Here is a 25,201-nt window from a genome sequence, read left to right as displayed (position 1 = left end):
GAGAGAGAGAGAGAGAGAGAGAGAGAGAGAGACACACACACACAGAGAGAGACACAGAGAGAGAGACACACAGAGAGAGAGACAGAGAGAGAGAGAGACAGAGAGAGAGAGAGACACAGAGAGAGAGAGAGAGAGAGAGAGAGAGAGAGAGAGAGAGAGAGAGAGAGAGAGAGAGAGAGAGAGAGAGAGAGAGAGAGAGAGAGAGAGAGAGAGAGAGAGAGAGAGAGAGAGAGAGAGAGAGAGAGAGAGAGAGAGAGAGAGAGAGAGAATTTCAAAAGTGAGAAAAATAGAAGAAAAAAAATGATGATGGCAATTAGGAAACAAGACAGAGAATTTAACAATGCAACTTTGCTGAGGAATATAGATTACAGTATATCTGAGAATCAGTGTGGACTTGCTCACTCGTTGACACAGTACTAATACAATTAGCATTTTCTGCTTCTTCGTAAACACGTGAGGCTAATAGTTCACCCAAATAATTCCCACATTGCTTCGCTGCAAGGCATAGAGCATGAAATATGTCAGTAATGGTTCACTTGCCGTAATAGTTAACCCATCTGATCATCATTATTTATCAATTTATACACGAGTCAGCAGAATATCCATAACACACACAGACTAATCTCAATAAGGAGTAGAGATAAGAGAAGTATAGCCCAAAGAACAACAAGCAGACTGACTCACAGAGACACACACATGGGGTGAATGGACAACACAAGTTATAAAATGCACAATTAATAATGAGCACTCTTCCTCATGATAACTGAAACTTATCAAAAGATTCAAACTGCATTTGGTCACCATATCATTGTCTGCTCTTTATCAAAAGGGGTTGATGCGGTGAATCTTTATCAAAAGCGGTGAATGGCTATCAAAATGGTTCATTCCAAACTGGAAGGTTGCAATTACATCACTTTGTTCATTCACAAATAACAGTAAAGCATTCAATTAACCTCAACAATCAGATCAATTTTCTTGGTCTTACAATTAGCACAAGTGGTCTTGGGCTGACCATACCTCCAACAGCAATCTTTCTTACATAAAAGCAACAGGTACTCCATCTTTATTACAATCCAGCATCCAGAGCCAATCACCACCCTAGATTATGACATCGGATCAAATCCTTTGTTTTCTGTTATCACTGTCATCCATATTACTCGGGAGTATGACATCCAGATACCATGCGCCAGTGCTTCCAAATTGTGTCACCCCCTCGGCGGCAATAGAAACCAAGACCCACAGAAATATTGGAATTTCTGAGTAGGACGAGGAATAAGGTCTTCTTTCCTCGCATCACACATAGGTTGGAGTCATAAAAGTCAATTGCATTTCGATCCAGCATGTCCCCCTCCTGTTTACCTCTTCCCATCATGACCAGGTCAAATCGTTTCATGGAGTATCCCATTCCTTGCTTGATCTTCTCCACAAGACTAAGCTTCATTCTCATCGCCATTCATTTTTTCCACATTCTCTCTCATCTATGCAGTTGCCCTCTTTAGTTTATTGAACTCTTGGCTTCAGTGTTTAAAGATGGTAGCCCATTCCCAGGTCATGGTGTCTCCGATACCAACCCCGTTGCAAAGCATGTCCCCTTTGTCTGCCTGCATTTTTACCCAATCATCTTATCAGACCCTACACAAATTGTTTTACTCATAAACCCCAAAAACTCTTTCCTTTGTAGTTTTGTTCATGTGTTGTTATCCTTGCACAGATTTCGCAAAAAATTGGGCTCTTTAGTCGCACTTCTAATATAAATTGTTGGTTTAAATTTTTTACCTGGAGTTTTGTTAGCACTCATAACTAACTTTGACTGTACATTACAAAAGCAAGAATTGTACAACTTTTCATGATATTCTCCCACTATGAACATTCACTCATGCCATCAGAGAAGAAGCTTTCGTATCCTTCAATGTGGAAGTATTTCATATGTAGTAATATCCAGTGCAGGACATCATTCTTCGTATCCTCATTCATAAATTAAATTTCTTGGCCCCAAGGTGCTCTTTAATAGCAGATGTCCTTGACAGACAATTGCCTGGGATTTTAAAGACTCGATGTTTTCAATGAATGAATTTTTCATTGTTTTTCGTAGTTTTATCTCACTTGTCACTGGCTCGACTTTAATCAAATGCATCAAATCAGACTTAGGATCATGGATTTTGTTGAACAACATGAAACAAAGACAATGTGTGTGGGATCTGATTGAGATGTTCAAGATAATGAAGGGTATAGACAACATCAGTGCAGAAGAGATTTTCAGTAGAATGGACACTTACAGGACCAGGAGCCACAGTTTCAGAGAAAAACTTGAAGTGCACCCGGTAGAGCACATACCTCTGACATGCAATGCCTGATCCACGAGAACATATCGGGCCCAATGCATTTTCCAAATATCATACTATATATAGTTTCTGGTCCTGTCGCTCAATGGGGAAGAATCACTTTAAAAATTAAATAATTCTCGTCTCCAGATCCAGATCTTCACCAAAATCGAATCAATTCGTCCTTGCCATACACTCAACCTGTCCACCAAGTTTCGTCCGAAATCCGTCCACAACTTTTTGAGGTATCCTGTTATATATCAGTTTAGCCCTATCTCTCAATGGCGAAGAATCATTAAAAAATTCTAGTAGCCGGATCCGGATCAAGATCTACACAAAAATCGAATCAGTTCGTTCTTGTCACACACCCAACCTGTCCACAAAATTTCATCTGAATCCGTCCACAACTTTTTGAGATATCCTGCACACAGACAAACAAACAAACAAGCCAATAAGGGGTGAAAACATAACCTCCTTCACCTTCGGTGGCAGAGGTAAAAAGAGGAGAGTTAAGATGGCAGTAATTCAGGGGGTCTTTCACTCAGAGTGGTGAATGCGTGGAATGGTCTCCCTGCAAGAGTCGTAGCAGTAGAGTCAGTGGACTGTTTTAAAATCGAGTTGGACAGGTATGTAGAAGTCGTTGGGATAGGAGGATATTTAGATATTGGCATAATTGCACCTGGCTTGATGGGGTTCATGGCCTCCTCCTGTGTTGACGTTCCATGTGAAATTATGAATCGACATAAACAAATATTACTCTGCCATTTATAAACAAGAGTCAAGATCGAATTTGAGACACTCTCACACTTCCCATGTAGCATCATCTATCTTCCGTTTGTGTACTACAAGTTCCTCAGTATGGACAAACTGAAACGAAATATGTGATGTGTTTAGTATCTGCTTTCGCAAAATATCCAAACTATTAGCAAGTTAGATGAACACTAGATCTTGTCAAGGCTCGTTCTCTTGCTCCGATCAGGGGTTCCATCCATCCATTGGGACCAAACTCTGTGCAGAGCGTTGGTGCTGCCTAAGCAGTTTCCTTTCCTATCGGGCACAATCCTGGACGGGTCGCCACTCCGACACAGGATACCAGCAAGCTTGAACTCATTTTGCCGACTTCAGAAGGATGACAGGCAGAGTCAACCCCACCTGGTATTAATTCAACAGCCAAGTGGGATTTGAACTCAGGATCCTAGGATCCCAAGCCCACCACCCAAACCATTAAGCCAACACCAGGCATGATGAGGGGCTATCAGCTTTACTAAATTTGGGTTACAACATAAGGCCAGGGTAGGGATGTTAAATTATGGAGATAATGCCGATCATGTGACCGGAAGTGTGTCAAAATGGTGGCCTTCATAAATTTTTGGGAAAAATCACATAATTCGAAATATTATTTTTCGCTTATCTGGAATTGGATTTCCAGATAAGGTATTGTCATTGTGCACCGTCCGGTCTATTTTAACTTCTCCGGCCAAACCGTTCGGCCGATCCGGCAGAAATTTGGCAGCAAGGTTCCGCTCCCAACTGGTAACGGGGATTGCAAAAGCTCATTCCAGTCATGTGATTTTAGGTAGGTAAAAATGGCAGACTTAGTACGAAGTAAATTCCTTCAAAAATCTTCTTCTCCAGACCCACCAGTCAGCATGCTCCAAAATTTGGGTTAGGGTTAGGGTCCAGTGGTCCTATTTTTTAGTAATTATATTATAAGAAATGGCCTTTGAAACACCAATCAGTAACCATGCACTTTTCAGTTTTAGAGAGCAGGAGTCATTAGATTATTCAAGTCATGAAAACAATTAGAATTTTCTAACCATTACTACACGAATCCAATCCAAATATTTTCAAATGCTACGGAAGGTTTTAGTGACATGTTCGAAATAGTGATTTGACGTATTAGAAATATTTATTTGAAGCACGAGAAATATTCACTTTTGAGCTCACAAACAAGTCTCCTCCACTTTATCAACTTCCCTCCAGGAATTTAAGACAACTGTTCACCACCATCTTAGGTAACCCCCTCTTCACCCCGCCCCCTCCAATTCAAAAACATGATCTTTTATTCCCTTATTAACCATCCACAAACCCACCTCTTTCCGAGTTTCCAGTTTTCCTTTCTGGTTCCATGATTGAGAGTTTGCTTCAGCATATATCTGTCCACCCCCTACCTGTCATTCTTCCCCACATCCCTATTTGTCCAAGTCTTCCTTTATTTTGCCCTGCTGTTGGTGTGTTCCCCCTCCCTCTCACTTTCCACTGTTCTTTTTGTTCTGTTACATCTTGATCCATTCTGTGTTCTAACTCCTCCACGAAGCTTGACACGATGTACAAAAATGTCATGAAATTTATTTTTTGAAATTATATGCTCTTTTGTACACTTTTCGAAACTATTTCATGGAATAGTTTCTCTCTTTATATTTGCTTTTTCATGAATACAATATTTCACGACCGAGTGTTGCACAGTAATCCCAGTTAGCAACCAAATCGTCAAGACACCAAAATAAGTAAAGAAAATGACTTGGTGGTTGATAAAATAGAGCAGATTGGCTATATGAGCATTGTCATGATATCCTTGAAAATTTAAGTCCAAAAATTAAGGAAAACGATCTTAAAATTTGATGTCGGTGATGAATAGGAAGAATGAACAGTTAAACTTTACAGAAAAGAGAAGAGAGCTAAAAGAAACAGAAATATGTCAAAGTTTAACAAAAACTGTGGCAAAGGACGCGCTCACCACATAGGCTATTCAGGTTCTGTCCGTCGATCGATACACGGCGGAAGATCTGCTTCCTCCAAGACAACCGGCGTACAAGATGTGGTTGCTCAGAATCAAATGCCATGTCCAAGGAGCGCATAATAAGAGGGCTCGAAAGAGGGCTGGGGACATCATCTTGTTCGTGCTCAGGTGAGGATCCTCCAGACGTCTGATCGACCCTGTAAGGTGAGATTTATCTTTTTGGTGTACAACTACCAAAGTGCTTTAATCCTTTCTGAACGGTCGTGGAAACATCGTTCCATTTTTGTAACTTTGACTTTCTGATCATGAAAAAAAACACATTTTAAAACTTCCCATTCACAGTATTTCTGCATGATGTATTGTCCTCAATGATAAGTGATCAGAAGGTAACAGCAAAGTCTTCATTATGATCAGTGCAGTGCTCATAATCAATATTATGAACAGTGACCAATCAATGAATTGTGACCGACTTTACGTTTTTTTTTTTAATTATGAAGGAAGAACTGCGTAGGGTCTTCAAAAAGTTAAAGGAATGAGATACTCACAATTGACAGTACATGCCAAAAGGTACCCATATAATGAGGTATATATATATATGAATAAAAACAAGAGGCTTACTTGGAGAAAATAAAAACGTCAGCATGTCTTCAACTATCATATCTCCTTTGGTGATCACTTGAAATGCCCGTCATACATGTACGAGTCGTCTTGTGTCCCAATTCGTTGTTCACTGGGTTAATTGTCACATTAAATATTTTCAACCTTGCATCGAAACTGTTACTGCGGAATTATTTATGTATCAAAGAAATAACTTGTAGAACTCTTTAAAACTCTTTGATCAGTTAATCATGTCTGTAGAAAAGGTGTATGGTGATATGATTCATGCAGGTGGTGGTGTGGAGGCAGCAGTGAATGCAAGAATTAGTAGTGGCTGGTGGAAGTTTAGGGAGTTGTTACCCCTATTGACATCGACAGGGACCTCTCTCTCCGATTAAAGGGAAAACTTGATGCAGCTTGCGTTAGAAGCGTGACGCTGTATGGCAGCGAAACATGGGTGATCAAAAAGGAGGATGAAAGGAGGTGTGAAAGGTAAGAAATGAGAATGGTGAGGTGGACGTGTGATGTGACACTGAAGGATAGGAAATCAAATGTGGAATTAAGAGATAGGTTAGATATAGAAAGCATTAGTGAGGTTATGTGCAGGGGTACGTTGAGATGGTTCAGACGTATGGAAAGGATGTGGGCGGGTAGTTGTGTGAGGAGGTGTATAAATATGAATGTGAATGGAAGGAGAGCGAGAGGCCGTCCGAGGAAAACATGGGATGTGTTGCTGAGAGATGATCTTCGAGTGAAAGGCCTAACGAGAGGGCGAGCAAGGGATCGTACAGCTTGGAAAGCAGCCATTAGGTGAAGCACGGCTTACACATGCAAGCATGGAAAGGGCCGTAAGATGATGATGATGATGATGATGATGATGATGATGATGATGATAAACCTAGGATGGGTTCTGTTAGCAAGCAGCTTGCTTTCACTTTCGAATCCAGTCATTCCATATCAACCACTTTGCAAGCTGCTCAGCAAGTGGAGCAAGTGATGAAGAGAGGAGTTTCATTTTTATTTTGTTGCAAAAAATGGCCGAGCTGTATTCTGATTAAAAATGATACTACAACGAAGAAAATGTTTAAAGGCCCAATTATGTACACACATAATATTATTGAAACGTGCATTTCATACTTTAATTGTCAAGTCTAATTTTCATCCTAATTCTTCAAGACGTACAAACATATAAAACCCATCACCCCCTCCCCCTTCCACAAAATGCACAACGGAAGGTCCATAGATAAGCTTGGTAGGGGGGCTCCTTCTTCTAACTCCCCATTTCTTTATCTTTCATTCCCTCTTCCACTCTGTAGCCACTGCTAACACAATAAATTTGTTTGGGGAAGTTATCACTAGAGGATCAAGTAAAACTGAAAACGATGGCACGGACAGCATCTGCTCGAGTACCACAATGGCATTGTTCACATGGAGACAGACTGCCAGCAGTGCCAAGCATTCTGTTGTGTTGGAGTGCCTGCTTGAGCACTTTGAATCAAGCAAGCTGCTTGACAAGCAATAGTAAGCTGCTTGATCATGGAGCACACCCCCTGTTTCGAGTGAATAAGAAAGAAAAATGGAAGTTAACTGAAGGCAGGAAAATATCTTTTGTAAACATGAAGAGGGAGTTGAATCATGCTGGGATTTCTAATATGGCGATTTCACAGCTGGTAAGAATGTTGGGAGTCACAGTGATTGCTTTTGTTGCATCGTCAGAGATGAAAAACAAATGAAAAACAAAATGAAACTGAGTGTGGTCGTCAGTTGGAGGAAGTCAGGCTGGAATATTGTAAGGAGTGGGGTACTTCAGGGATGTCATAGGACTGTGAGTATTTGTAATTACCCCACACACTCGAAGAAAAGCGGGGTTAAGCAATTGGTTCATGTCCTTTTGTCTATCTGTCCGTCCGTCTTATTAGTTTATGATCGAGGAACAACTTATTCAAATTTAATTCTATATTTTGAACACGATTCGGAACATGAATAGGAAGACAAGTCTGTCGTTTTACCATACCATAGTTTAGATTTAGTCCCGGCCTCACATGCACAGAGAGGAGTGAGAATTATTTTACTATCCGCCTCCCTGGGAGTCAAACAAAATGGAAAATCATTTCACAAAACAGGACACTTACTGTTTTTTAAGGACGTTATAAATGACACATAAAACAGGCACGAAGAACTAACGTAATGCGCTTCATAGGGTAGTGTAACAGATACTGGGGAAAATGGTGGTAAAACCCAGAATTTATTTATTTATTTGCCTTTCAACCTCTTTAAACTTTTCTTTGTATTGAATTATATCCTTGAAGACTGTAGAACACAAATCTCCATCATAATACTTCCAAGAATGATGCTATACATTGATATATAGCATGAGAGGATGTGGCACGTGTACTGGGGCGAATAAGAGGCCACCATCATGGCTATGGACCATGCCGATTGACGTTACGTTCTATGGTGTTCAATAAAGCCTCCATCTCCTAAATTGTGACTCAACGATGTCTTATTACAATGTATAAGACTGCTTCAATAGTGCGAAACTTCCAGATTTTTTTTTTAACGATCCTTAAAATAATTACTTTGTTAAAATTGAAGTACTGGAGGGCCTTGCCATTCGTGGGTTTCCCCTTTGTGGATTCACTCTATTGTGATTAATTTATTGAGGCAAGGTTTACAGATTGCGGTCAATGCGCTCGAATAATAGCGGGTTGGTAAAGTATTTAATTCCACAAAATAGTCAACATGGGCCATGAACGCAACAACCCCCTCAAACGCAGCAAAATCATCATCACGATTATTTCCATCAACTGGTCTTCAACATCGCCATTGCATTATTGGATCTAGTTGATAGTCATTATTATCAAAGGTAACTTTCATGATCTTAATAACTTAAGAAAATAAACTTTATTTTATATGCTTATTGCAGGAAAATAGTTTATTTTATGTTCCCAATAACTCTTTTATTCATTAAAATAAATAGCACAGAAACAATGCACAAACATGTTAATTAAGGGCATAGTTTGGACAAATTTTAAAATTGAAGTCCCTAGCCCTATTGTTAGGGATCCGCAGGTCCGCTTCATGAGGGGCTTCTCGGACCTTATTCCCAACCTTTGACCCTGAAGCCGACGAGCTGCAGATAACTCTGTGGCATGACGGGTTGTGAAGCAGTCACGGACGCCATCTGAGACGATGAATTTAAGTAGAGCTCTCGCATCGAATTCCCGTGTTACCTTCCCAGCAACTTAATCCCCCCAGATATTGCACCATGCTCTCAACACCCCAACTACTGTCAATCAAGAACCGTCGAGTGATCCCGCGACTGGGATGTTGGCTGGTGACTCACCGTAGCGAAATAGTGGGGAAGAACTCCCATCCACTATTTACACACTAGTGATAAATCAATGGAGAAAAGATGATCAGGCAGTTTAAAAACAGTTAAGAAAAGCCAAAAGGACACGTATTCACAGGCAAAACCGTTATTTACAGAGCACGAACAGTGTCACAAAGAAATAGCTTACCCTAAAGCACACAAGCCCCTTAGTCAGTTAACTAAACATGACTGAAAATATGGGCCTCAGTCACTCCAGGGAAACTAGATAAGAAAGTGTGGTAGATAGAGTTGAAGAAGCCATGGCTTGTGGCGACCCCTCGCTCACCTGACGTAAGCCTGTGGGCTTACATTTGTCCTAACGTGAAATTAGGGGAAAGGGAGAGAGAAGAGGGGGTGATGAGATGGTGTGCCGTGTGGGGAAAAGTGCATGTGGATGCTCGTGGTGCGACAGAGGAAATCGTCAATGCAAGTCAGTAACCCAGCCCTGAATGGGTCCAGGGTGTAATTGTTGAATGCTCTCATACATTCCAAGTGAATTGATTAGAAATAGGGATAGAAAGAAAAAGTGAGTCAGTGTGCGTCAGCCGGCACGTCCTGGGAAAAACTCTGTGGCTTGTCAGCTCTTGCTGTGCGGCACCAGCCCGTTTGTCCCTACAGCGGCTCGCTCTTGCAATGGCTTGCTCTCGAAGGTTCAGCTCGTCTTTCAGATGTTCCCTGGATGGAGACCAGCCACAGTCACAGAATTCTCCAGCCTTATAAAGCCGCTGGAGGTGTGGTCCAAGGAATGACTGCTCTTCATGCAGCTTACTGAATGGTGCACCCTTGTTGTCATGTGGTTCTTATTGGTCGAACCCCTGGTCCTGCAGCGGGGTCGACGGCCAACTCCCCCCATATGCGGTCCTTTGTTCTGATGCTTCTCACCGTTGAAGAGGTTCGCATCCCTGGTCTGCACCACTTTATGCCATCGGCTGTTGGATTTGTAATGAATTGTAATATGGGTTTTGTAAAGTGTGATACGCTGCAAAGTGTACATGGATGCATTGCAAAGAGGTGCAGAGAGAGAGCGAGAGCGAGAGTGAGAGGGAGAGGGAGAGTAGATAAGGGGTTTAGAAAAATAATTACAAAGGGGGTTCGAATATTGCTTCACAAATACAACACATTGTAAATGTGTAAATTCTTTCAAAAATCTTATTCTCCAGGCCCACCATTCAGAATGCTACCAAATTTGAGTTCCAGCATTAGGTTAAGGTTGGGATGTTAAATTATTGAAGTCATGCCGATCATGTGACCGAAAGTGTCTAAATAACAGACTTCGTAAATTTTGGGGGAAATGACATAAATTCTTTTTTAAAATCTTCTTCTCCATAGCCACGAATCAGAATGCTCCCAAATTTGGGTTACAACATTAGGCCAGGGCCCAGATAAGCTACATTGCAAGTGGTCCTATTTTTGCCTGCATCTTTGTGTGCAACGTTCTGATTCACATCTGAATATAGTCATCAGACGTAATTTGCAGTAGTACTTGAGATTGTAACTATGTATTGTATTGAAAGATTACTACTGCATGTCCAGACATTGTATGGTTAACAGAAATGTTGCTCTCACAGGATGTGTTTCATTGCCCTATGTTTGTCTGGCAATTCTCTGTTCTGCTTTGATTGGCCCCTTCTCCACCTTGGCTGTGGTACTGCTGTTGAGGTCAAGGATTATATTCCTCACATGCATTGTTGACAATAACCTATCAGATCCCATCTGACTGTGCTATACCTCTCCACAACCACATAATGTTTGTTCTGTGCAGTGTAGCATCCGAGCAACCATGACGAGTCAATTCTCCTTCTTCTCCTCTTCCCTTTATAAGGTGTGAGGCCTGATGGCACCAAGCTTCTGCCTTGCCTTGACCACGATAGTCCTCCACCTCCCTCTGTCCTCAGCCAACTCTCCCCACTCTCCAACCACCCCTATCTTACACGATATCCCTCCTCACACAATCCTCCCATCTCAACCGCGGTCTACCTGAAACAATATGTACCTCGATTCCTTTTAGAAGGGATCAACATAACCATCATCCCAACTTTTTGATCTTCATTTATGGTGATCAACGTCAGCGATGAAAGCCAGTCAGGACTTCGGCAACATATGTTCTGCAACAATCAGCCATGGCATTGTCGCTGACGCCTTCTGAAACTCCATTGGGCTGACTCAATCGAAGTTTTCCAAACAGGATTTCTGGAACTGGTACATTGTACCTCATAGACCTGAAAATGACCAATTTCAATCAAAATTATCTTGGTCCAGCTACTCTGGGCTCCTCTGATAATTTCCTTGTCAAAGTTAATATCTCTCTGGATATTTTTGCGAGTGACCACAAAACCACAGAAAGTGGTTGTTTGGAGCCAACTGGCAGGGATTGCAAGTCTCTTTTTTTTTAACTTCTCTATCTCAACAATATACATATATATCACGCATTGGGCTGCCATTTCCACAGAACCTGATATTGATTCGACGTGGGAATATTTTAACAAAAGCATACTCTCAGATGGGATGGAAAAAATGCTTACAAGAGCTTTATTCTATCCCATCTACAGATATTCTATCTATCCTCATGGTCCTGGTACAATGAATTATGTGGTGAAGCAGTTGCATCCAGGCTTCTTGCACAAACAAGGAACTTTGGCACAGGAGGCCATTCGGCCCATCATGTCTGCACTGCACCATTTCCAGAAACCATCACCATCTACACAAGTGCAGTCAATATCCCCAATACCTCTCGACCTCCAATACAGCTCGGTACCCCATTCCAATTTAAACCTATCTATCCCTTCCATACCATTCCCTTTCTCGGAAGACCATTCTATGCACTGAGTACCGACTGAAAGACCCCTGCCTTCTTACTGTCTTAAATTTTTTTTTTACTCTCAGGCCAATGTGGTCCCTGGTTCTACCACTGTCTATTCCATTGAAAAACTCTTCTGCACTAATTTTGTCGAAATAACCTCCATTATCTGAAACATCACTATCAGATCCCTTCATAACCACCTTTATAAGCACCTTCTTTCCAATGTATAAAGTCCTGTCTCCTTCAGCCGCTCCTCATAACAGCTTGGCCCGGAATCAATCGAGCACCCCGGCACTGTACCCGCTCTATGACACACAAGGAAACACAAAGAAACAAACAAGGAAACGAGACACAGGTGGAGGCCAGTCAGCCCACATCAAGCTGTGCCACATCAACACCACACCAATTTATCAACACCACATCAAAACAAGAAAATGCCAAATGTTTTTTTTGTAGTTTTTGGAGTATTTGTATTCCCCCCCCCTACCCTCCACATCCCAGAAGAGGGGGAACGGACTTGGGTAAAAAACACACACATCAACCACCCAACACCCCTTGACGAGACCCCCCACCAACAGCACTCCGTACACATGCATACAATCACCCATCAACGCTCAAGCTACCTGGAAGTCCTGCCAACATTCCCATACCCCTCTATCCCCAATACTTTAGGGACCTATCTAATTCCAATTTAAACTTATTTACTGTTTCTGCTACCACTACCTTCCCAGGGAGACTATTCCACACAATAACTACTCTCTGAGTGAAAGTCCCCTGCCTTACCACCGTTTAACTCTCCTCTTCTTTACTCTCAGGCTATGGCCCCTGGTCCTGTCACTGTCTACTCTACTGAATAATTCATCTGCACCTTTCATTATCTTAAACATCCCTATCATATCTCCTCGTAACCACCTACTTTCTCGTGTATAAAGCCCTGTCTCGTTCAGCCGCTCCCCATAGCTGAGTCGAACGAGTCCCGGAATCAATCTTGTAGCCCTGCGCTGAACCGTCTCAATGGCATCCATGTCCTTCCTGAGTTGTGGTGACCAAAACTGTACACACTATTCAAAATGAGGCCTCACTAAGTTCCTATACAGTGTTAATACTACCTCTTTTGATTTATAGTTTATCGCCCTCCAAATACTGTTACGAATCTGGAACCCATCGCACACAACAGCCAGGGTCCCTATAGAACAGTTATATCGGTAAGTGTGTGTTTATAGTTAGGGCCCCCTACCTGTGTCTAACGGGAATTACATGTGTGCGCTGCGGAGATTCATTTACAACAACACGTCTTCACCTCGCTTCCTCACACCGACGCCATTGTCTCCGTGCGTTCGACCACGTACGTGGGCGGAGATTTCCATCGCCTCAGATCGAGACTCCGCCCAGGAAGGCAGGGGCGTGCCCCTTGTCCATTCAGGCCACAGAAGGCGGTTTTCCCATGACACGCTGGCCAATGAGAGTTGAGAGCACCTCAGACGGCGATGTGCTCACCCCGGAGGAGAAAGGAATATAAGAAATGCCAGGCTCGGTAGTGGTGGTGGTAAAAGGGTCATGGTCGTCGTCGTGGTCATCATCATCATTGTGTTGCGGGTTCGAGTCCTGCCGAGCTGGATCATCGTCGCCTCCGACCTTCTCCTTGGTTGATTGGTGCATGGCCGGTTGGAGAGCGTGGTGCCTGGTGCTTGGAACACCGGATTTGAGTCCTGCCGAGCCGGATCGTCGAAGACCACACGAGGTGGATAGGTCCAAGCACAGGCTCTGGTCTCTAGCTCACCTGTCCTCGAGCTGGATGCCTTCAATAAAGACCATTGGGGTCCATTTCTGTGTGTGTGTGTCTGTGTGTGGGCCTGTCTTTAAGTAGCAACTGGATAAGTGCTTTTGCTTGTACATTGACTGCATTTCTTATAGTCGGATAACTCTGCTCTTTGCGTGTTCCCTCCCCACCCCCCCCCCCACCGTTATAAATAAATCCCCTGTTAAAGGTTTCAGCTCGTTTTTGTGTTTCTTTCATTGGTTTAGCACGGTGCGTGTTGAGAAGCAGCGAGGGTAAATTGTGCATTTGGACCAACGGATCTCGGTAACCATCCACTCGGGTTACGCAGGGTTTGAGCACGCTACTGGCTCGTTCCGCTCAAGCTCCGCCGAGGGTGAATTTCCCCGGTAGTTTGGACGACGTGGGTATTTAGGTAAATTGAAATTGGCAATCGACCCTATCCCACGCGGTCGACCTATTGGCGATCTTCGGTCCGATAAGGGACCCGTCGGCTCCGGATTATCCGGGGTGACGACCTATAAATTCCGGGTGTTCGGTGGAGCCGACTCTACTGCTACACCTTGCGGTCGAGCTCGCCACTGATACCCGGCCCCACAACAATACAACCTTAAACCCTGTTAGCTTTACCAAAAGCTACCTGGCACTGTGCTGTGTGCTTATACCCATCATATCTATTACCATCCCAAATTGTTCTCCTGTGTGACATGCTCCAAGCGTTCCTCTTGCATCATGTAATCTCTATTTTGGAACAGATGTTTGGTTCGACAGAACTTTAATATACAAGAAAACAAACATGACATATTAACCAAAGCTTTTCATGCTCTACTTCTCAAGGTTGAATCACAGCAAGAGAACCAGGAACTGAGAGAGCTTTGTAAGATCGACACTGATTGGTTCATCAGTTAAGATGTCAATGGTAATGTGAGCCCCCATTGGTTAGCTCACAGTCAACAGCATCACTGGCTCCAATTGGCTGGAGCAGAGTACAGGGTGATGACTCACCATTGGAGGGAGGTGGGATGTGAAGCCGCCAAAGCCGACGACTCACCATTTGCATGCATACCTTGGACAGCAGTCGGAGCAACTGCTTTGATATTTCCATGTTGAAAGAGAATGAGAGAATGTACAAATTTCTTTTGACGACATAACACATGGTCCATGGAAAGGATGAAGGTTGCTGTAAACAAACATAGATGTGAAACACTGAACTTGGCTCAAAATCTTGAACATATCTGTGTTGAACTGTTCTGCATAGACGGGGTTGGCAACTAAATGCCATGCAATGGCAGAACAAGAAATGGCCGACAGTCCTTTAACATTCCTACATGCTCGCACTGGTTGTGTCCTATTTCTCAAGTTCTTTTCCCGAATCACCAGAGGGACATGCTGGTTGATACGGTCAACCAACCTTTGGGTTATACGGCCCACCTCACATCAGCACCGAAACTCATCGATGAAAACTCGAAGTGGACGATGCCCTTGATGTCAAAAAAATGTGATGAGCATCACCTTGACCTTTGACTTCGGCATCCTTGCTTTCTTTGGTCTTGGTGCTGCCGGACTTTTCCACTGACGACTCTGCCGTTTGGTCTCGGGATCGTATTGGAATATCCACGATTCATTACCAGTAATGACTCTCCCGAGCAGGTCTGGATCGTCCTCGAGGTGCTCGATAATGTCTTGACAGACAGTGACTCTTTGCTGTTTCTGGTCCTCGGACAACAGCTTGGGGACCATCTTTGCACACACCTTGCGCATTTCGAGTTTTTCAGTGATGATGCTCCAGACAGTGCCCTTGTTGATGGAAAGTTCTTCAGCAATAATCTGCACCTTGAATCAATGATCTGCGCGCACCATCTGCTTCACACGCTCAATGTTGTCTGCCATTCTGCTTGTTGAAGGTCTTCCAGATTGTGGATCGTTTTCAACCTCCTCCCGTCCCTCTTTGAACCTCTTGTGCCATTCAAATGCACGTGTACAATGTACATGACATCGTTTCTTCCCCGTAGACTTGCTGCAGCAGTGTGAAGGATTTGGAAGGTGTTTTGCCAAGCTTGGCAAGAAACTTCAGATTGGCTCTCTGCTCACGACTCGTGCGCGACGACTCGGACGAGACAACGTGTAAAGCACGACCTGTGAAAAATCACACAATGAGCGCAGTCAACCATCACCAATCATATATATTGCTGGAATGTTGCGAAAGACTGTGACACAACCCGTTCATTCAAGTTGTGCAAGTGGAGCACTCAGCAGGCTCAGTCCCGTTACTTTTTAGACGGACCTCGTATACTTCGGGTAACCATTCACACCGAGTATATTCATGATTTTCTCCATTTCAGCAGGAAGATTACAACGTGAGTATATCCTGCAAGCCATGTTCACAAGGATGTTGATCAAGGCAATTTTGTATCTCGTGGAGTTGTAGGAATCCCAACGAGTATACCGCCCAGTAAAAGTAGGCTATGGTTTTATGGATATAGTGAAACCATATGTCGATCTTTCGACTAAAACGTCAAAAAATGGTAAAGTGTTTGAAGATTCCAGCTCGCAGGTAAACTTCAGCACAGGATGGAGAGTATGAAGCCATGTAAAGAAGCTATCACATGCTATCTGAAACTTAAACAAAGCAAAAATATAATCAACATACTGATCATATCGAATGGGAGAATCCACACTTTGGCAACCAGTAAGTTTCTGCATTTCATGAAAGCCCACAAAAATATTCACAAGAACTGGGCCTAATGGAGAACCCGTGGCCACACCATCCGTTTGGACATACAGAATGTTGATGAAGCTAAATTCAACCTGCTTTGTTGTTGTGTTCATCAACTCCACAAAGACTTGTTCAGAGATCTACAGTTGTTCCAGATCACTGAGATATAGCAGATGTGCGCATATATCAATAGTCTCTGTCAGTGGGACATTCGTGAACAAGCTTTTAATATTAAACGAGGCGATTATGTTGTCCGCACTTGTCGGTGTTGCAGCACAAATTGCTTTTGCAAATGTAAAATAATCTTTGATCATGAAGCGTGAAAGCGAATCCAGTATTGGTTGAAGTATCTCTCCCAACCACTTAGAAAGTTCATGTTGTACTGAACCAACCATGGACAATATCGGTCTCAGCGGGACATTTTCCTTGTGGGAGTTGGGAAAGCCGTACATTCTTGGACATTGGGCTCCAACAGGTTTGATTCTGTTGCCCAACTCCTTTGACAATTCACTGCGCTTGTGAAGATGTAACAGCCGTTTGGTGATTTGACTCTCCAACCATGACGTACGATCATGTTCAGCTGCGCATTCCAGTTGTTGGCATTTTGTTTCATCTTTCAGGATATCCATCATTTTGTTGATGTAGTCAATCTTATTCAAGATTATAACTCCGGTGCTTTTATTAAGTTTACAGATGTGAATATCACCATTCCTCCTCAATCCTCATATTCCCTGACGTCCCCCACTACTTGCATCTTCCGAGCAAGACATCCTCCCGCTCACAGCCAATCTTTGCTTCCATTCACTAAATCAGTTTCCAATCTGGTTAGCTACCTGACCAGGCATTCTACAACCTCTGACCTTAACTAACAACCTCCGAAGTGGTACCTTATCAAATACCTTCTGAAAGTCTAGATATACTGCATACACTGCACTTCCCTCATCGACCCAGGCAGAATGTGCTTCATAGAACTCCAATAAATTTGTTAAACATGATCTCCCTTTGATAAATCCATGCCGACTATCTTTAATTATTTTGAGATTATGCTAATATTTCCCTATTTGTTCCTTAATTAATGTCTTCCACACCTTCACTCTGGCTGAAGTAAACCAAACTAGTCTACAGTTCTCCAATTTTTCTATGAATCCTTTATTAAATAACGATGTTTCATTTGTTATTCTCCAATCCTCTGGAACCATTTCTGATTCCAATTAGCGATTAAAGATATCTGCTAACACCATGCTTATCTACTCTGTCATTTACCCTGAAGCTTTATAATCCCACATTTTTTACCTCTGCCACCGAGAGTGGACGGAGGTTATGTTTTCACCCTTGTCTGTCTGCCTGTGAGCACGATATCTCAGAGTAAATGACGGATTCGGACAAAACTTTGTGAACAAGTTGGGTGTGTGACAAGGATGAATTGATTCGATTTCCTTGAAGATTCGGAGCTGAATTCTAGAATTTTAAAAGTGATTCTTCACAATTATGTGATAGGGCGAAAAATGATACGGAGCACAACATCTCAAAACGTTATGGACAGGTTATGCCAAAACTTGGTGGATGAGTTGGGTAGGTGACAAGAACAAGTCGATTCGATTTTGGTTAAGATCTGGATGCAGATCCGGCCTATCAGTGGGATACAAAATGTAAACGGTTCGGCCTGGGGGAGGTATTGGGGGAGGTGAGGGTGAGGGGCTGAGGGGGGCATGTCCCCCACAATAAAAAAAAGTTTATGGTGGGGGTAACTTAATAGCAATGTCCCCCCTAATATTTTTGCCTGGTGCATTTATCTTTTTGCACAATTTGATACTACATAATGTGTAAAATTTAGATTTTATGCTACATCAACTTTCGCACATTCCATGCTGCAAGAGAGAAGCACAACTTCACCAATGTGCAAATATATTTTCCTTTTTTTTTAAAGAGAGATTACAGTACCCTATTGTACAAGATGCTCATGTTATATGCATACAGTTACCAGTCACGACAAAGTGAGTAGTAAGCAATGCGCTTGGTCAGCACGTACAGCATAAGTCTACGCGGTTCGCAACTCCAGTACAATACTTCAGCATCTTCAAAAGCAAACAAACTTCTATGTTTCCCGAAACCTGCAAGCTTGGAAAAACAGAGTTTGATGCACTGTCTGTCCATGCTGATAAAGAGGGAATATTGAAAGCTGGTATGAGTGAAAGTCAGGGACTAGCCTGTGAAGACAGCGATGAATAAAAATATCCAGTTCTTCAGGAGACCATTCATTTATTAATCTCTGCATTCAATTAACTATTGATTTGATGTGCTTTACTGTACTTTACAATCGTATGTCATTGGTACCATATGATTTACACCAGGTTCGGAAACCTAAGTTCTTCAGTTCTGGTTACAATGCAAGTTATTTTTTCCCCCGATGTAAATATTCACTTGGCTATCACAGGGTTAACATCATTGAGATTGTCATACAGCTTGTGCCCGCTCCGCAAAATTAAAAACGAAGTGCATACACTCTTCTCTCACGAAATTCAAAGCAGCATGATAGCCAATATCAAGGAACAGTCCAAAATATTTTTGATAGTTCGCGACAGAATGCAAGACATAAAAGGAAAAGAGCAAGAATGTAGATGCATCCGTCACACCGATAAAAATTGGAGGTCCATGAAAACTTAGTGGGTCTCCACCAGCAAGGACTGCAGGAACAGCAATTGAGGTGAGAGTAAAATATCGTTATGGTTTTGGAAACTTACCCCAAGGGGAGAGTACACATGGACACATACAGAGCCTTCAAAAAGTATGCACACTCCTCGAATTTTGTCACATTTTGTTGCGTTACAGCCTGAATTTAAAAAGGATTAAATTAAAAATTTTTGTCACCGATCTACACAAAATACCCCAAAATGACAAAGCGAAAACATGTTTTTAGAAATATTTACAAGGTAATGAAAAATGAAAAGCTCAAATGTCTTGAGTCAATAAGTATTCAACCCCTTTGCGACGACACCAAATTGAGCTCAGGTGCATCCAATTTCCTTTGATCATCCTTGAGATGTCTCAACTTGATTGGAGTCTACATGTGGCCAATTCAATTGAATGGACATGATTTAGAAAGAAACACACCTTTTGTATATAGAGTGCTGAGAGAAAGTCTACACGCACTTTCAAAATTTTCACCTTTTGTTGCCTTATCGCCTGGAAGTAAATTACATTAAATCAGACTTTTTTCCACCTTTATTTACACATCATAACCCACAACTTCCAAATGAAAAACAAATTCTACAAATTTCAGAAAAATTAATTAAAAATACAAAACTAGAATATCTTGGTTGGATAAGTGTCCACCCACCTGAGTTAATACTTGGTGGAAACAGCAATGACAGCAATTACAGCTATGAGTCTGTTGGGATTGGTCTGTACCAAATTTGCACACCCTGATTGGGCAATATTTGCCCATTCTTCTGGACAAAACTGTTCAAGCTCAGTCAAGTTGCATGAGGACTGTTGATGGACGGCAATCTTCAAGTCATGCTTCAGATTTTCGATTGGATCCAGATCAGGGCTCTGACTGGGCCACTTCAGAACATTTATGTTTTTGTTCCTTCGCCACTCCAGTGTAGCTTTGGCTGTGTGCTTCAGGTCGTTGTCATGCTGAAAAGTGAACTTCCATTCCAATTTCAGCTTTCTTGCAAAGGGCAGCAGGTTTTCCTCTGGGATATTAATGTATTTTGCTTCATCCATTTTCCCTTCTATCCTGACAAGTGCCTCAGTCCATGCTGATGAGAAACATCCCCAAAACATGATGCTGCCACTACCATGCTTCACAGTTGGGATGGTGTTCATTGGTGATGTGCTGTGTTGGGTTTGCACCAAACGTAACATTTTGCATTTAGGCCAAAAAGTTCCATCTTGGTTTCGTCAGACCACAAAACTCTTTTCCACATTGCTTCAGAATCTCCAAACTTTTTTGCATTCCTCAAACGGGACTCAAGGTGGGCTTTTTTTGAGTAACGGCTTCCTTCTTGCCACCCCTACTGTACAGGCGAGACTTGTGGAGTGCTTGGGATATTGTCGTCACATGCAAAAAGTGACCAGGCCTCTTTGTGGCCTCTCTGATCAGTCTCCTCCATGTTTGTTCATCCAGTTTGGAGGGACGGCCTAATCTTGCCAGGGTCTTGGTGGTACCATACACCTTCCACTTTTTAATGATTGCCTTGACTGTGCTCCATGGGATATTCAAGGCCTTTGAAATATTTTTTATACCCACCCCCTGATCTGTGCCTTTCCACAACTTTATCCGAGAGGTCTTTTGAAAACTCCGTAGTGTTCATGGTTGAGTCTTTGCTGTGAAATGCACTACCAAACAGAGGAAACCTACAGGAACAGCTGATTTTATTCTGAAATAATCAGAATCACTACAATTTAACACAGGTGGAGGCCAATTAACTTGGTGTCATTTTGAAGGTGATTGGCTACATCTGAGCAAATTTGCAACTGCTATTATAAGGGGGGTGGACACTTATCCAATCAAGTTATGTATTCCAGTTTTGTATTTTTAATTAATTTTCTGAAATTTGTAGAATTTGTTTTTCACATGGAAGTTCTGGGTTATGATGTGTAAATAAAGGTGGGAAAAATCTGTTTAATGCAATTTAATTCCAGGCTATAAGGCAACAAAAGATGAAAATTTTGAGAGGGGGTGTAGATTTTCTACAAGCACTGTGTCAGTGGTTGGCTGTCTCAGGACTGGGTGCTCGGGAGAAACTTGAGTGCTTCACCTCGTGGTGAGCCCCGAACCCTGGGCCTTAACAATATGTACGATTCCGGAATTATCTTAACATCAGCTTACTACGTGGGCAAACATATGATGGAGCTGCAGACATGCATGGCAAGTACAACAGCTGCCAAGCAATTATTTCCAGAGAGCATCCCAATCTTTACACTTCCGTTGTGCTACTCACTCTCTTAACTTGATATCCCTGCAAACATGTGATGCAGATCCTCTGGTTACCGATGCCCTACAGTTGGTGCAGGAACTTGGCAACTCGTGCAGAAGAAGTGGAAAATATAATCACGTGTTTTCAGTGATCAGCGCAGATACTTCAACTTCCCCGTCGGAAGCAACGATAAAGTTGCTTTGCCCAACATGATGGATGAGTCGATAGACTGCTATATTTTCAGTCATCAATAACTACAAGGCTGTTTTGAAAAGCCTGTATGAGATGGCTAAGCCAAGTAACTCAGGCATCAGCAAAAGTGCAATCCCTCTATAAGAACTATAAGAAGAACTCTATAAGAACTCTATAAGAACTTCAGCTCGGTGGTGACATGTCTGAGACTACGAGTAGCAATGGATGTCACAAGACATTTGCACAAGTTCAACAAATCTTTGCAGGCTGAAAAGCAAACCACATCAGGAATGCTTGACAACGCAAAAACTGTCAGGGATGCACTTAAGAGTCTGCGAACTGAAGAGGAATTTTCTGCAATTGTCACCGAGTCGAACCAAAAAAAAAATTGACCTTCAAGAGCTGGACCCCATAAAGTTGCCACGTTTCATAAGGCCTCCAAAGAAATACACTGTTACTTGTCCAAGTTACCATACTAATTGTCAAGAGGAGCAATACAGGCGAGCAGTCTTTGCAATTGTAGACAATGCCCTTCAGGAGCTCAATGAGCAACTGAACACAGCGACACTGTTGGGTTGGCTGTATAATCAATGTTTGGAACTTCTGAAGTGGACAAAAATCGAATCAGCATGCATCCTGATCTCGACTGTGAAGCACTTCAGATCCAGTTCAAAATGTTCCATCAGAAGTTTTTAATGATCGTGGAGCACTTACTGCCGTATCAACTGATACGAGGGGTCTTTCCTACCAGATAGAGAAACTTCACCAGTGACTGCTTGTTTGCCCTGTTACTTCCTGCCAAGCAGAGCACTCATTCAGTTCTCTCTGTCAGCTGAAAACCTAGCTCGGAAACACCATGGGACAACTGCGGTTAAATGCAACGGCAATATTCCACATGAATACAGACCGACTCAATCAAGTTTACATATAGGGGATAACACCATTAAGCAACTGGTGCAGCATCAGAAGGGAGGTTGCAGATAATTATTGCTGCTTTCTTAGTTACCTGGAGTATTTCGGTTAACAATGGAAACAATACATCCCGGAGCAAAATCGATGGCACGCCATTGCAAATCCCCACGCTTCCCAGCTAAACCAAAGTTGAAAGATGGCAAAAAGTTCCACCAGAAATGACCCAAGATCACATCCCCAAATGTTGATTACACATACAAAGTTTGATTGAAAAATGTCTCAAAATGTGCCCGTAATTGCATTTTTCGGAATTTGACCTTTTTTCATCGTGCACCGGTGGGCAGGGCCAAAAATGATACCGCTCTTGCACCTTCTTGCCATGTGGTGAACATGACTACTAAGTTTGGTGAATTTCTGCACAACCGTTTAGGAGGAGATATAGCATGACGAACAGAAAGATAGACAGAGACGATTACAATATCACCCCGGATTTTTTTCAAAAAGCATGGGATAACAAGTTATATTAAAAGGACATACAAGAAACCTGGGCAAAGGAGAAGGCCATTAGGCCCAACATTCTTACATCATATTCACAGTCTGTTTCCTCGATTCAGTTTGCATATCCTTAACATACCAACACCATTCTTACAACGATGTTAATCACACTCAACAATCACCTTCATTAATAATAAACTTCGATCCCTTTTAACATCTCGGCAAGGAATTTAGTGAGCACACAGTGGCCTACTCTTTTTCGGGGATACTGTTGGATATCTAATTCCCAGAAACAAAATGTAGAAGTCACAGCTGGCTTTATGTCTACAGCCAAAGGATAGCATGCTCCTCGATACTACACTCACTCCCTGCCGACACTGTATCAGGACCACAATTTTAGTCAAATTCATTTTAACAGATTTCACAGATTAACATATGCACGACCAGACAGCTCAGGCAAGTATTCTACCCACTGAGTTATTCTTCTATTTCATATATTCTTATAGAACCATGGTCTCACATGGAGGTCTCCCAATCAAATTATATAAGGTACTAACCAGGCTCAACTCTGTTTTGCTTCTTAAATCAGAAGCTACAGATGCATTCAAGTTGATTAGTCAAAGGTCGTAAGAGAAAAGGTTTGTTTAAATGTTATAAATGAGACATCTCAAATATATTATAATTTATTTCCTGTTATTGCTTTGCAAGTAGATGCAATTGTATTGTCTTTTCATAAACTGAGATCATCACCCTACCCGGTATCATTGGTGGCCAATTGGCATAAAGCCGTTACAAACGGTGGATGACTCGATGGTAAAGCAGTTCGACAACAGATCGGCGTTCACGACATAGGTGGGCCTGAATATACCTGAACCAATAAACAATTTGACTTCCAGTACTTCCGGTTGAAGGTTCGCGTGGAAATTTCAGAGCTCCCTACGGCATAACGTGATAAAGTTTAACACTGTGCATGAATTTAGTGAGTAGTCATCTGGAATATTGTGGGCAGTTTTGGTGACCAAACCTCAGGAAGGACGTACAAGATGCCAAACAGAGGGTTCAGCATAGGGTTACTAGATCGATTCCAGGGCTACAGAGGCTCAGCTAATGAGGAGTGGCTGAAGGAGACAGGACTTTATACGATAAAAAGGAAGTAATTACGAGGGGATTTGGTAGAGATGTTTAAGATAATTGTCAAATCACACTTGAATAAGTAGAGAAGAGTTCTTCAGTGGAATAGACAGTGATAGGACCAGGGGCCATAGCCTGAGAGTAAAGAAGAGGAAAGTTAAGATGGTAGTAAGGTAGGGGTCTTTTACTCAGAGTAGTTAATGTATGGAATGGTCTCCCTGGAAAGGTAGTGGCAGCAGAAACAGTAGGTAAGTTTAAATGGGAATTATATAGGTACCTGAAGTATTGGAGATAGAGGGGTATAGGGATATTGGCAGGACTTTTAGGTAATGAGTATGGATGGGTGATTGTGTAGATCTGTGCTAAGTGCAATGTCTGTGAGAGGGTCTTGTCAAGGGATAGTTTGTGATCATTATTATATTCTTCACCCTAAAACCACCTTCACCCACCACCCCCTCCAACCACAAAAAAACAAATACATAGACAAATAAATCTCCACCCCGAATTAAATTAAGTCATTTTGATTCATTATTTAATTTGGGGTTGGTGTGGTGCAAGCTTGGTGGGCCGAATGGCCTCCTCTTGCGTATAATTTCCTTGTCATAATTTTCCTTCTCTTTGATATTTTCTGATATTGTCAAATCGCTAACATTTAACCGACATGAATATTCACCGATGCACAGACACAAGAAAGAATAAGGAAAGAAAAACATCACAAACAGGAGAAAGCCAAGGGTTAAAAAACAGGAAGGAAATCATGAAACAAGATCAAAGATATCAGCAACAAAGAGAACAAAAAAACTTGTGTTGCACTCTTATGCATTTCCTTTGGAAATTGTTTTTACCCAATGAATCCATTCTGCAATCACAGGAAAAGGCCGTCCACTTTTTTCCAAAAAATTTTGCTCAAATGACAAATCAGATATTGTACTAATTCTCCTGTTGTCTTCCAGCATGAACTCGCTATCCCTACTATCCGCTTCATTCGATGCATTCTTGTCGTGGCAAATCATCCGTTCCTCAGACTTCTGTCTCATTTACAAATGACTTTCATCTCATCGAGATGTATTTTCCAATATTTATGCATTAGAGTATGACGAGCACAATCCCTTGTTAAAATGCACATGCAAGGTATCACAATGTCTATTTTTCTAATCGTCATACCTGGATCACTTTCCAATTTCATATAATTTGGTCTCTTTTCTGCCCATTTTTCCTCAAC

The 25,201-nt window shown here is 42.1% G+C and overlaps 1 protein-coding gene across 3 annotated transcripts in view; it reads right to left on the bottom strand.

Moving 5' to 3' along the window:
* LOC147018631 (TBC1 domain family member 1-like) overlaps positions 1-25,201 on the bottom strand; it is a 121,484-nt gene that overhangs the window by 36,690 nt on the left and 59,593 nt on the right. For all 3 annotated transcript variants that reach the window (XM_085898502.1, XM_085898503.1, XM_085898504.1), the window contains 2 exons: positions 12,044-12,136; positions 5,059-5,258 (listed from right to left, as the gene is read on the bottom strand). In XM_085898502.1, coding sequence (XP_085754628.1) covers positions 5,059-5,258; positions 12,044-12,136 — 293 coding nt within the window. The remainder of the gene's footprint in view (positions 1-5,058; positions 5,259-12,043; positions 12,137-25,201) is intronic.

Source organism: Eptatretus burgeri, chromosome 10 (assembly GCF_056783735.1).
Source record: "Eptatretus burgeri isolate ZD-2024b chromosome 10, Ebu_testis_v1, whole genome shotgun sequence".
In the NCBI taxonomy this organism is placed as follows: Eukaryota; Metazoa; Chordata; class Myxini; order Myxiniformes; family Myxinidae; genus Eptatretus; species Eptatretus burgeri.
The sequence above is the reverse complement of the archived record's forward strand: the minus strand, read 5'-3'. Positions and strand labels throughout refer to the sequence as shown.